This window comes from Fundulus heteroclitus, chromosome 8, assembly GCF_011125445.2.
Source record: "Fundulus heteroclitus isolate FHET01 chromosome 8, MU-UCD_Fhet_4.1, whole genome shotgun sequence".
Taxonomy (NCBI): Eukaryota; Metazoa; Chordata; class Actinopteri; order Cyprinodontiformes; family Fundulidae; genus Fundulus; species Fundulus heteroclitus.
This window is the reverse complement of record NC_046368.1, coordinates 20003927-20016286: the sequence shown is the minus strand read 5'-3', so window position 1 is coordinate 20016286 and position 12360 is coordinate 20003927. Positions and strand designations below refer to the sequence as shown.

Genomic DNA, 12360 nt, shown 5'->3' with positions numbered 1-12360 from the left:
CCCGTACCTGGTTTTAGGTGGCCGTTCAGATCAGCAGGACCCCCAGGAGTGATGGAGCTGATGATTGTACCGTGGTTTCCACGACCCGGGTTCGCCCCTCCAACAACCTCAAACCCTACAATACACACAAGCACAAACACAGGCGGTGACGCGTATGTGCAACACATCTCGCACTTTAGGGCTAATGCAAAGTTTAAGAAAATGCTGCAACTACTCTTGAGTATATTAATGCGTAATTGCTCCTGTCTGTCTTCGTCCTGAGTCTATCTTGTGTGTAGTTTGCTGTAATGTGACCATAACATACTGTTTCTGTCTGGCCTGTTTATAATGTATGTGTCTTAAGTTTCTTTTCTTTTAAATTTAATGTTTAACACATCCACCTGTACAGGGACTACAGATTGAAATTAGCTAATGGCTACAAGATGGCATATTTACATATGATATGTCTGTCCATTAATATGTACTATTTTTCTTTAAATAAATAAATAAATAAATGTTAAGGCTGAAGGATTTTGCTAAATAATCTAATTGCGATTTTTTTTCTTAATATTGCTATTTAATGCGATCCCCCCCACTCCCCAGTTTAATTTATCATGTCTTTTTAAACATCTACAAACAACAAATCAATTTGTCTCCTCGCCGTGCTAAACTCTGAGCAGAAATGATCGTGTTCTCCCTACCATATATGAAAACATGATAGCTACGTGCCGGCGTATTAAAATACTTGATCCCTATGTTTAAAAATCCATGTTCATGACATAACAGCAGTAGAAGCTGCACAACTCACTACAACCTAATAATAATCACAATACCAGAGTATGCCTACGACCGCTTTGAAAACAACCGGTTGAACTGTGTTAAATGACGTCATTTTTAAACACAATGCATTCAGGGACTCTATGAAATATATTTGGAGTCGCTTGTTTAACCCAGCAAAGCTTTAGAAGGCAAAGATAAAGGGAAAACATAATTAAGGAACGTCAGCAAAAATAAAGTTCTCCAAAATAAACATTCTCAATATAACCTTGTTTTCCCAGAGGCTGAAGTGACAAGTTATTATGCTCAAATGTCATCACATATTGTATGTTTTCCTAATATTATGCAGACCTAAAGTCTTTTACTGATTATCACTTCATAAAAAATAAAAAATATAAATATTTCCTGATAGGGCCCTCCACTTTTACCCCATAGGGGCTCACAAAGCCATTGATGTTATATAGAAAACTTTTCAGCTGAGAATGGAGAGATGACAGCTGGATATATGAATGAACATGGATGCTTACCCAGCCCATATTTCGCATCTTTCTTCAAGTTTACAGTTGTGATCTCCGTCTCCAGAGATGGCAGCTCGTTGAGCTTTTTCTTCAAAGAATCTGTTTAATATAAAAAAAAATAAGAGTCTATGATTAACAGAAGACATTCCCCCTTCTCTGAATTATGCACATTTTTGAAATTAGCTGGATCGACTGCAGGGTACACTGAACCTATTAAAACAACAGCACTCTAAACCATAAGTCGTGGCTAAGCAAGTACAAAATGGTGCAGAAGGACTCATATTTTAGCACAGCGGAGAGAACGAAGGACTGAGAGACATGCATGGAGCTATTAAATGGCGGGACTGCGGCCAAAGTTCAGATCCACGGGCCAGCAGCAGAAAAAGAACAAAGGCTCACTTCTGTATTATATAAGACAGATTTACAGACGCTCATTTTTGGTTCGTATCCAGATTGTGCTGTCATGTTGGGTCAACCGACTGGGGAGGGAAAATGTCATGCTTCAATGCTGTTTCGTAAAACCCTTTTCTGACATTAAGTTGTAAACAAAAGCTGAGTAGTTTTCTTTGCAAATCTGTAGCTGCATCCATACCGTTATCAGAGGCTGGAGTTGAAGGAGCTCCAGAGGAACTGTGCATACTGACTCCTGGGGACACAACACAAGAGATCGGAAACTCCAAACATCAGTAATTCACTCTTTAGTTTCGTTGTGTATTTAGTGATTTAATAGAAATGTTGTTGAGATCACTTTAGTGTATATATTTTAGAAGCATATACTTGATAAACACAGAGGTAATAATCAGCAGTTCATACTGAGCCTGGTTCTGCTGGAGGTTTTCCTTCCCGTTAATGGGGAGTTTTTCTTCCCACTGTCGCTTCATGCTTGCTCAGTATGAGGGATTGCTGCAAAGCCATGGACAATGCAGAAGACTCTCCCTGTGGCTCTACTCTTCTCCAGGAGTGAATGCTGCTTATCGGGAATTTGAACCAATCAACTAGTTCCCTTATATAGGACATTTTTTGACCAAACTCTATAATATGATTGATTTTGACTTTGTAAAGTGCCTCAAGGTGACATGTTTCATGAATTGGCGCTATATAAATAAAATTGAATTGAATTGAATGGTTCCTTGTAAAGTCAACACAGAACCTGTGGTGTAACGTAGGCAAAGAACCAAGACCATAATCCAAAAACTTCCAACCCCTTCCAACCCACAAACTAAGAGTGGAAGAGACCCCTGACTATTGGTTCAGTAAACGAGCATTTCTGCTAACTCCATGTAACATAGTAAGTCCATATTGCTTTGGCCTGTTTGTAGCTACTATATCGCTCTTCTTACATTTATAGCATGAATCTGCTTTACAATTTTGACTTTTTGCTATTCAGTTTGATACAACATGCCAACATCCTGGCCCCAACTTTGGATACAGCTGCCTTATAGTAGAGTAAAGCTTTTGTTTTTGTTTAACTACAGTAATGAGTATCAAACGTGTCAAAAAGTAATAAATTGTAAATAACTGTCAAATACGTGTTTATACATGCATGGAAAAAATGCACTTAATAAAAATTAATAAAAATTAATGTGCTGCTTATTAGAATTCAAATTAAATAAGATAGTTATGATTTCAGTTCATTAATTGTAATTTGGTGGTTGTCAAATGTTAAAGCCATATGCAGCTTTGGCAATATTTATTTATTTCGTCGTTCCTGTGTTGTTCCAAGAGGCAACTTCATCTAATAAAACACCAACATTTAACTAGTTAACCTGTGCTCATGATAAATGAACTGAGGGGAGCCTGCCCACTGACTGATGCACGAGACTTACTTAGAAAATTATTCAGAAAGTGCAACAGCAGGTGAGAAATAATGATATTTTCTTATACCTAAATAAAGTACATGTTTGTGTTTACCTCATACAATAAAAAGACACTTAAACAACTCTGCATTTTTTTTAATTCATTTAATATTTAGGTAATGAGTTTTTTGTTTTTAAATATTGAATTGTGACACATGTGGTCCTCCATATTGGTGAATACAGGGGTTTCATGTAAATATAAGTAATAAAAAAACTTAAGTATGGAGAATGTTTAACACACAGTTGTTGGTAAATAGGTTTTACCCCAATGCAATGTGGTAAAAATTAATTTAAGCCCTGTAACTGTTGGATATGACAAAACTCCAGTCTAGTGTCTGAGCAAATAAAGCCTTTTTTTCCATGCAAAACTTCATAATACAGTTTTTATTTTTATTCTTAACCATGCTAATAAAAGCAATCTTACCGACAACATATGCTTGCCCAGTGTCCTCAATGGAGGAAGAGTCTGATTCCTTTTTAGACTGATGGAGGTGCCATGATGGGCTGCTGTGGAAAACTGCACCCAATGACCTGAGAAAGAGAAAACAAAGTCAACGTCAGCTTATTCACGTAGCACATTAAAAACAACAAAAGTTTACCAAAGTGCTTTAGAAATCCCTGAAAGAGAGGAAAAATACATTAAAATAAGGAAAGCCCATCTGCTCTAACAAGGTTTCAGAACAAGAGAATTAAAAGCCAGATACAATTGAGTCTTAAACATTGATTTTAAAGACTCAGCAGTCAGCCATCCTTTTAGTAATTGGCAAACTGTTCCACAGTTTTGGTACCGCCACCGCAGAACCTTAAGTTTAGATCTTAAAAGTTTTTCATAGGAACTGGTTGTTTGACCAGAGTGTAAATACTTAGTAAACTATACAAATATGCCGGGACAAACGTTAAAAGCCAATAATAAAAGTTTATTTCAAAACGGACTGCGAGAAGCCAGGACTGCAGTCATGTATTACTTCCTTTGAGTACCTGTAAGAAAAGAGACTGTTGCATTCTGCACACCAGCACACAGCGCTCTGCAATAGTCTGAGCACAAAGTAATAAAAGCTTGAATATGCAGTTGATAAATACAGCTTAACTTTTTCAATGAGCCAACTGCAGAGATCCGCTTGTCCAGAACAATGGTCAAACATAAAGCCGAAATCTCTGACCGCAAAGTCACCGTTTGAAGCCAAGGAGCCAAATCTCTCTGTTTATACTCAATATTGGGGATCTGAACAAGAGAATATTGCCCATGAGGTGGCGAAAGTAAATAGCAAATGACTGAAAGATAACAAAATATAGTTCATGATTTGACTGTTTCTTAGAACCCAGTTGTTAACATATAATGTTCGGGCCTGTCTTAATGTATTTAGAATTCCCTGGCAACATAACGAGCCCTCAATGACACTACACACACAGAAACGCAGAACCCCTCTAGGTAAGTGAATTAGCAAAAAATTTAAATCTGTTTAAATCTCCAAGCTCTCTGCTCTTAAGATTTACTGTTTATTAACTTACTTGTCCTGATGATGTGAGCCGGAGTCTGTGTCTGAGCTTCCCCACTGATGGTGCTGGAAATCAGAAGCCGCTTGGTTCACGGGAACCTGTTTCAGTCTGCTTTTTGTGGAACGCAGCAAATCCAACAGCGGGTTCTCGTCCGACTCCGGCATCTGCGCCAGGTTGTGGTGGGACCGACTCATTAGCCGCGGGTTGGGATAGACGGTGGAGCCCAGCGGGTTGTAACCTGGAAGGTGGAGCTCGTCATGGACCAACACTGAGCCAGACGGCGCCTTGTTGAGGGCCACCTCGGAGTAGGAGATCCTCTTCAGGTGGTCCGGGTTGGAGCGCGTCGATAAGCTCTGGGCCAAGCTGATTGGCCGCGCCATCCTGGCTGATACGTCTCCAGCCTGAGAGTCGAGGGAATACTGCACGCCGCTCAAGGGGGAGTTCTCTGATCAAAACAGCAACATAAAACACAGAATATACTCAACAATGGTAAAACAGCCAACTTTAGAACATTTTGTGTAAAAGGATGGACAGTGCTTTTTTTCTAGACACAGCAGGATCAGAAACTATTATGCTTTTCTGGGACTATTTAACCCTCGTCATTTCTACTATAGAAACCAGCACCAAATAAGATTACAAGGGTAGAAATTTACCCTTGATAAATAGCCCTAGCTGGAAGTTAGTACTATTGAAAGTACCCTAAACCTTTGGGGGTGAAGCTAATATTGGGTTTTAAATAATTCCTGCTGAGTTGAATATTCCCGGCCTTTTATTTCAATTACTTCTCAGTATGAACTCCTCTGCAGGTCATATTTCCTGTTGACCTTTAATTATACAACAGGATAAGCCGCACATGTTGAATATCAGTGTGTTACAAATCAAATGAAGCGGAGGCAAAAGAGGGTAAACGCTCATGTTCAAGACTTAAAAACAACGTTTTTTACAGCAGTTGTGTTATGGGGTGTGAATTGAAACAATCACAAACTCCAGGATGTAATAGTTGGTTAACGTAGCTCTGCGACACAGGTTTCCGTTTTTATTCTTTATGGTCCAAGCTTCACCCAACTTTAAAGTTGCTTTAAATCTGTTTGTAAAACCTGTAGGATTCCTGACCGGGTCTCTCTACTCTCACATCAAAACCAAAGTACAAAAGGAAACAGCTAACTTTGCTTGAAGTTTGTTCTTGTTACAACTTTCTATAAATGCTGGTGAAGATTCTCAGTCATCCAGGTCATGGTCATTCCAAAAAAAGTAAAAAACAAAGCAACTGGACTTGTTTTCCGTAGTTGAAGACATTTCACTTCCTCTCCAGGAAGCTTTCTCAATATACTACTGTTTTGGGCAGTATTATAAAGCTTGGTACTCCACATTACTCCAGACTTTTTGAATTGAGAAAGCTTTCTGGAGAGGAAGCGAAACGTCTTCAACTACGGAAAACAAGTCCAGTTGCTTTGTTTTTTTACTTTTTTTGGAACTTTCCATAAAGTTTGATTTAATTGTGCTTAAGTTATGTGTAATTGCTGGAAAAAAATTATAGTTATTCCTGATAAACAACATTTTATTTTCAGCACCTCTTTTTTTCCCTCTCTCTCTCTGTTTCATTCATTATAGTTAGCCATTTCCACAAAGATTGAAGTGATTATCTGTCAAACAACAACCAGTGGGGAAACGATCTGAGATTAATGTTTAGTGAAGAGTGATTTCACCGCTTCTTAAAATCACGTTCTGGAATCGCTGCTTTGATCGGCCTTCCCTCTCACCGGTTCACTGAAGCTGCGATAATACAGTTTAAAAGTTGTGTCCGCAAACAATAACACGCGTTCCTGTCTGTACAGCTACAAATTAACATATCAGGCTTGCCAGAGGGGTTGGTAAACTCTACCCACACAGAAGTGCGTGACTGCCTGCTTCCGACGTACCGAGATCCTGCAGCTCCTGGCTGCTTTGGCGCGCCTTTGTCTGCAGGTGAAACTTGTGCTGGTCGGAGCTCAGCTGCAGCAGATACTGACACGTCCTGTTGCTGTCGGTCTGGAAAATGTGTTTAATTTCATCCGAAGTGTTCTGAAGGCATATCTTCTTTTTCTTGAGGGGGAAAGAAATTAACAACGAGAAACATTTAATCTAATATTTCCAGGAAAAAAAATTATTTATAGATATACAAAAAAAAAAAAGGAGAAAGGTGCGCACTGCAAAGGAAATCTTCTTGGTCTCCCTCCAGGGGAACCTCAGCACCGGGGATCGGTTTCCATTGAGCACGTCAAAAATGAGCACGCCTTTGGAGTAGACCCCCAGCATGATGCCCGTTTGGGACCTCTTCTCTGGAAGCACTCGATGGAAATGGACTCCGTACTCAGTCAGCCTCTGGCTCACCTGGAAGAAAAACAACAGTGTTCCTAAATGTTGACTACCCCTTAAATTAAAACAACAAACAAGAAAAAATAAACAGTAAGTTCTACATCATGACAAAAAAAAACCTGTACACAAAAAAAGCCAAATAGACCTAACTAAAGAAAAATAAACTTATTTATAATAACAATTGCTCATATACAGCAATATAATTTTTTTTTTTACATCATCAAAATTTATGAATACTAGCATTGTGTGATTTAGTATTCTGTTTAATCTTTTTGTGCTCTGCTATATTATAAATTCCAATGGGTAACACATTTTAAATTCAGCATTCAGTAATTAATACACTACTTTATAAGCACTAAATACCAAACACAAATAATAATAAAAAAGAAACTAGGGCTAATTGTAGTCCTGAAGACTTAGTTCGTTTTGTGCTTACCTTGAGGAACTCAAACTCTGCCTCTGATTCTGATGCTCCATAATAATTACTGTGGAGTTTAGGCAGTTGTTCCCGAAGAGTCGTGTGGTCCACCTTATCCAAGACGGACACCGGCAGGTAGTGCTCCAGTCTGAAATAGGTCTTCCCATAAAGCTGCGATACAGACATTAACCATTTGATTTTGAAAATAATTTTCTTTCATTTAACTAAACACACTTCCTTCTTATTCTAAGAACATTAATAATATATATATATATAATATAAATTATATAATATATATATAAATATATACTATATATAGATAACTAATATATAATATATATATATAGTATATATATATATAGATTATATAACTATATATATCTCTATATATATATATATATATATAATATATTATATATTAATGTTCTTAGAATAAGAAGGATATACTATATATATATATGTTATTAACAGGTAAAGGTAATCTTAGATAGATAGATTAGAGTAGATGAGATTAATTAAATATACTGTTAAAAAAAAATAAAGGGAGCACTAGGAGTTACGTTGTGTTGTTTAAGGGTGTTCCCTGTATTTATTTGAGCAGTAATAGTATAAACTTGGTAACATATCTCTGAAGGTGGCATTGACTCTAATGTTGGTAAAAATCCGTCCCATCCACACATGCAAAGAGATTAAACCATTTATTTCCATAAATTCAAGTTATGTGTAATAAATGCAATGATAAAAGGAATTGTATTGAAAGTGTTAACTGAAATGTATTTAACACATCGTAAAAAGGCTTTGTTGGTAGTGACAGCTTCTACCCCGCTGGGGGAGTGGTGGCCTAGAGGTAAAAGCAGCACGCTTGAGTTCTGAGAAGGTTGCAAGAACCCAGTTCAGGTGCCAAGAACCCTGCAGACTGCCACTATGGGTCCCCGAGCAAGACCCTTAGCCCCTGGTTGCTCCCTGGGGGCTGTGAAAAGCTGCCCACTGCTCCTTTAAGGGTGGGTTAAATGCAGAACACTTGTAATGTACGACTGCAATGAGAAATAACGATTTCTTTCTTTCTAAGCTGCCTCCTGTATGGAGAAACTGGTTGCATGCATTTGCTCAGGTGCTGTTTTGGCCCATTCTTTCATACTAACAGTCTTCAAATCTTGATTGTTTCATGGGCCGCTTCTATGAACTCGACTATAGATTGCCTATAATATTCAGGTCAGGCCATTAGCTGAAGCTCTCCACTAGTGGTCCTTGTCTGTTGGGCAACTCTCACGAGAAGTTTTTTGACTCTGTTGCGTGAAACATTAGCATTTTTTAGGAGTGAACCAGCTTATATTAATCCACACTAAGTAGAAAGACTGCTTAATTACAGATCTTAGCCTGTGCTATGACGTTATGTGCCTTTCTTTAACTCTCTTTTTTTCATGTGTTCAATAGTTTCCCACCCCCATTCATTTCGTTACACATTTTATAGCTATGGATGGTTTGATTTCTTTGCATGTGTAAATGGGATGTGGTTAGAATTTCACGTTAATTGCTCCTTTTGAAATAAAGTTACAGAAATAATTGATAAATACTTGTACCAGCCGTATATTTAGACACAGATATGAACATGTCTTTCAGTTTACATGTGCAACTCAACTACTGAAAGAAGATCTTGGGTACCTCAGGTTGGTAGTCGCCAAATTCAGCCTGCAGGGCCACTGAAGCCAGCAGCATGGCGTTTTCTGTATTACAGCGCATCCTCTCCTCCAAGATATCCTTCCTCAGCTGTAGGTAGTACTGATGTTTGGTCAAAGCGTGCCTGTTTAGCACAAAGACAAGAAGCGTCGAATTGATCTTGAGATGTAATGCTTTAGTTCTAACAGAGAAAAGCAAATTAAACAGAAGAGTCATTCACTCACAACAAGAATGATTGCACTCACTGTATGAGGTTGACATCATCGTGAAAGAATTTGATGCGCAAGAAAAGGTTAAAAGGCACGTCGGATCTTCGTTTCTTGGGGTCCTCCTTCCATCCATCAGGAGCCACTTTGGTAAGTTTGGCATCGGGCTCAACGAAGAAAAACTCAGTGTCTGTGTGGCAGGTTTTTGAAGGATTAAAAATCAGGCTATAAAAAAAATGTATGTAGTGTTGTAGAAAAGTCTCAGTTCCCCATAACTGGGATTTATGTGATCGGCAGAACTGGTGAGTGAGCGGGATCGCCATCAACAATCTCAAGTGAAGAGGGCGGAAACAAATACAGATCTTACAACGCTTTCTGGATTTTTATTCGCCAAAATGCTGAAAACCATTCATCAGTTAAATCGAAATTTATGTACTACTTTGTGCTGTTACATCAGGTAATTTTCCTTTTAAATTTCCTGATGTTTGTCATGTAGTCAAATGTGAAAATGCTAAAGCCGCTAAAGTCAATAAGGTTGTAAGACATCATATGTTCGCACTTAAGAGAATAATTTTAGTCAGAATGTAAAGAAGATAGTAGATCTCACACAAGACAGGTGTAAATAAAGTAAATAAATACTAAAATGTATTAAATTACCTTTGAGGTATGCAAGGCCGAAGAGGTGGTGCTCCACAAGGCCGATGTGCGCGACCACCATGTCGAAAACGTCTTTACAAACCGCCTTAAGGTCACAGCCCAGCTCCACTTTTTGTCCATTTAGGAGCACAACACCCACCTTCCTCTGCACTTCTTCCACCTTGCCCCGTTTCTGTTGCTAGGGATGAAACACAGTCGGAGCTGCGGTCAAAGAAATGATAACAAAACTCGGATTTCAAGCAGGAGCAGAGTTGAATCCTCACCATGATCGACGAAGGCACGCTTAAGGTTACGGGCGGCTCACTGGCCATCTTCACAAACTCGGGCCCAAGAGAGTTCTGTTGTCGCACAGAGAAAAAGCAAAGTTTATTCGCTCGTTATATCCAAACAGTTCATATTTATGAAGGTATTATGGCATCATATTTTTCAACGTCTCCCACATAGATGCGTGAATAAGCAAGCTTCTAGTATTACAAAATCCCATAACATTTGAGGTTTTGTTGCCAACATCAGTAAATTTGTTCACACATTTACCATCTAACATTTTTTACAAAACTTGCTCTAATAGACAAAATAAATCTGAGCCAACCCCAAAATTCACACACGTCCCGCGTATTTACGATTAACCCCACAGAGGCAGGTATAAATTAAGCGCTGCACTTGGCAGTTTGCGTTTGCACAACATCAAATGAGCAGAGTCAATAAGTTGGTTGCCAGTGAGCTTATGCAAGTTCAATTTGTACGTGCATCATCAAAAACTGCTTTATAAACAAGCTGCTTGCATGTAGGGAGTTTAAACTGCAGTGAGAGTTGTGTAAATTATGGCTTTTATTGGGCTTTCTGGATTAGTATCTTACAAGCTGTCTTTATGATGGATTACATTTTTCTCTTTTGGAGCACAGCTTTACGCGCTGAGTCACAAAGTACACCAACCTTGTTTTTGCGGAGTGATAAGGGAGTGTAAAGAGGGTCTTGAAGGTCAAGTGCTGTAGCATGGGGTTGGAGCAGGGGCTCGTCTGCAGGGTAGAAGTTGGCCCTGGACAGCCTATTGGCCAGTTGCGTCTGCAGTCGCTGCACCTCCTCCTCTTGCCTCTGGAGGAGCATCTCAGGGCTTTCATCAGCTGTACCCTCATTTTGCCTGAAGGGAAGCAAATGTTAGCTGCAAAACTCTGCAGTTTAACGCGTGATGCTTGTGGCTCAATGGTTTGTTGACACAAACTGCTGAAATGTTCTGTCACCCCAGCAGGGATGGGGAGCTGCAGAGGGACAGATGAGAAATGATTCCTCCTCTGGGAGAAGGCATAGCAACAGAGGCTGTTCAGGCCTGTGATGCCAGAGATTAGAGAGATCAAGAGGACTGAATGTGAATGTCACATCAGATGACCTCACAACTGAAGCATGAGGCCGATCCTGCTGTGCCACACCAGCTGCGGTTGGCACAGAGGAGCTAAATGGGACAGCTTTGTCTGACGCTGCTCTGCTCCCTGGAGGGTTGGCAGGGCAGATACTAGCACATCATCAACAAAAAGATTAATTAACACACGCACACCTTTTTTCATGACAAAAAATGCTCCTGTATGCATTTTCAAGCATTCATGCACTAAAATTTTTAAATTACTATTTAACCAAAATATTCTGACTTCCCAATATTAATTTACCTAAACGTAAACAAGAAAAAAGATGAGGTTAAGTATATCCGGGAGCAGAGTTACTCACACCAAGACGGTTCTGGGTGTGTGTGGAATTTGCACCTCCTTGTGTTTCCATTTGCTGTATGCCTTGCAAAGTTCAAGGATCTGTGTTTTTCCTCCACCCAGGCGTGTGAATTGGTGACACTTTGCATGGTTTTGTGTCATTGCGGTAACAGAATAACCAGGATGAACCAAACTGACACCCTGGTGTCAGTAGAGATAAACTCCAGCAAAATAAAATCTAATTTGGCTTTGAAATGTATGCGCATTTTAAGACACGTTTTTACAGTATACACATAATGTCCAAAAAAGAAATCCGACTGATTAAGCTTTTTCACATGGTGCCAACTTACAATCACGTCAGTTTGCAAAACCACGTAAGAGACCAAGAAAACATGAAGAACTGCTCTGATCAGGCGAGACCAAACTTTAAGTTTTTGGCCGACATTCAAAATGCTAAGTGTAGCAGAAAGATAACTCTACGCATTGACTTTGACACACCATCCCCACTGGGAAACATGGCATTGCATGTAGCGCTTTAGCTGCGTGTAGCGCTTTAGCTGCGTGTAGCGCTTTAGCTGCGTGTAACTCTTTAGCTGCATGTCTCCCTTTAGCTGCATGTCCCGCTTTAGCTGCATGTCCCGCTTTAGCTGCATGCCCCGCTTTAGCTGCATGCCCCGCTTTAGCTGCATGTCCCGCTTTAGCTGCATGCCCCGCTTTAGCTGCATG

General features: G+C 39.4%; 1 protein-coding gene across 4 annotated transcripts in view; it reads right to left on the bottom strand.

The window, feature by feature from the left end:
• The window catches only part of ptpn13 (protein tyrosine phosphatase non-receptor type 13), a 58997-nt gene that overhangs the window by 17413 nt on the left and 29224 nt on the right, over positions 1–12360 (bottom strand). For all 4 annotated transcript variants that reach the window (XM_012879767.3, XM_012879768.3, XM_012879769.3 and 1 more), the window contains exons 10-22: positions 10874–11078; positions 10204–10278; positions 9941–10118; positions 9323–9473; positions 9063–9201; positions 7419–7571; positions 6815–6997; positions 6547–6709; positions 4640–5072; positions 3555–3661; positions 1867–1920; positions 1284–1373; positions 8–115 (exon numbers count right to left, since the gene is read on the bottom strand). In XM_012879767.3, coding sequence (XP_012735221.2) covers positions 8–115; positions 1284–1373; positions 1867–1920; positions 3555–3661; positions 4640–5072; positions 6547–6709; positions 6815–6997; positions 7419–7571; positions 9063–9201; positions 9323–9473; positions 9941–10118; positions 10204–10278; positions 10874–11078 — 2039 coding nt within the window. The remainder of the gene's footprint in view (positions 1–7; positions 116–1283; positions 1374–1866; positions 1921–3554; positions 3662–4639; positions 5073–6546; positions 6710–6814; positions 6998–7418; positions 7572–9062; positions 9202–9322; positions 9474–9940; positions 10119–10203; positions 10279–10873; positions 11079–12360) is intronic.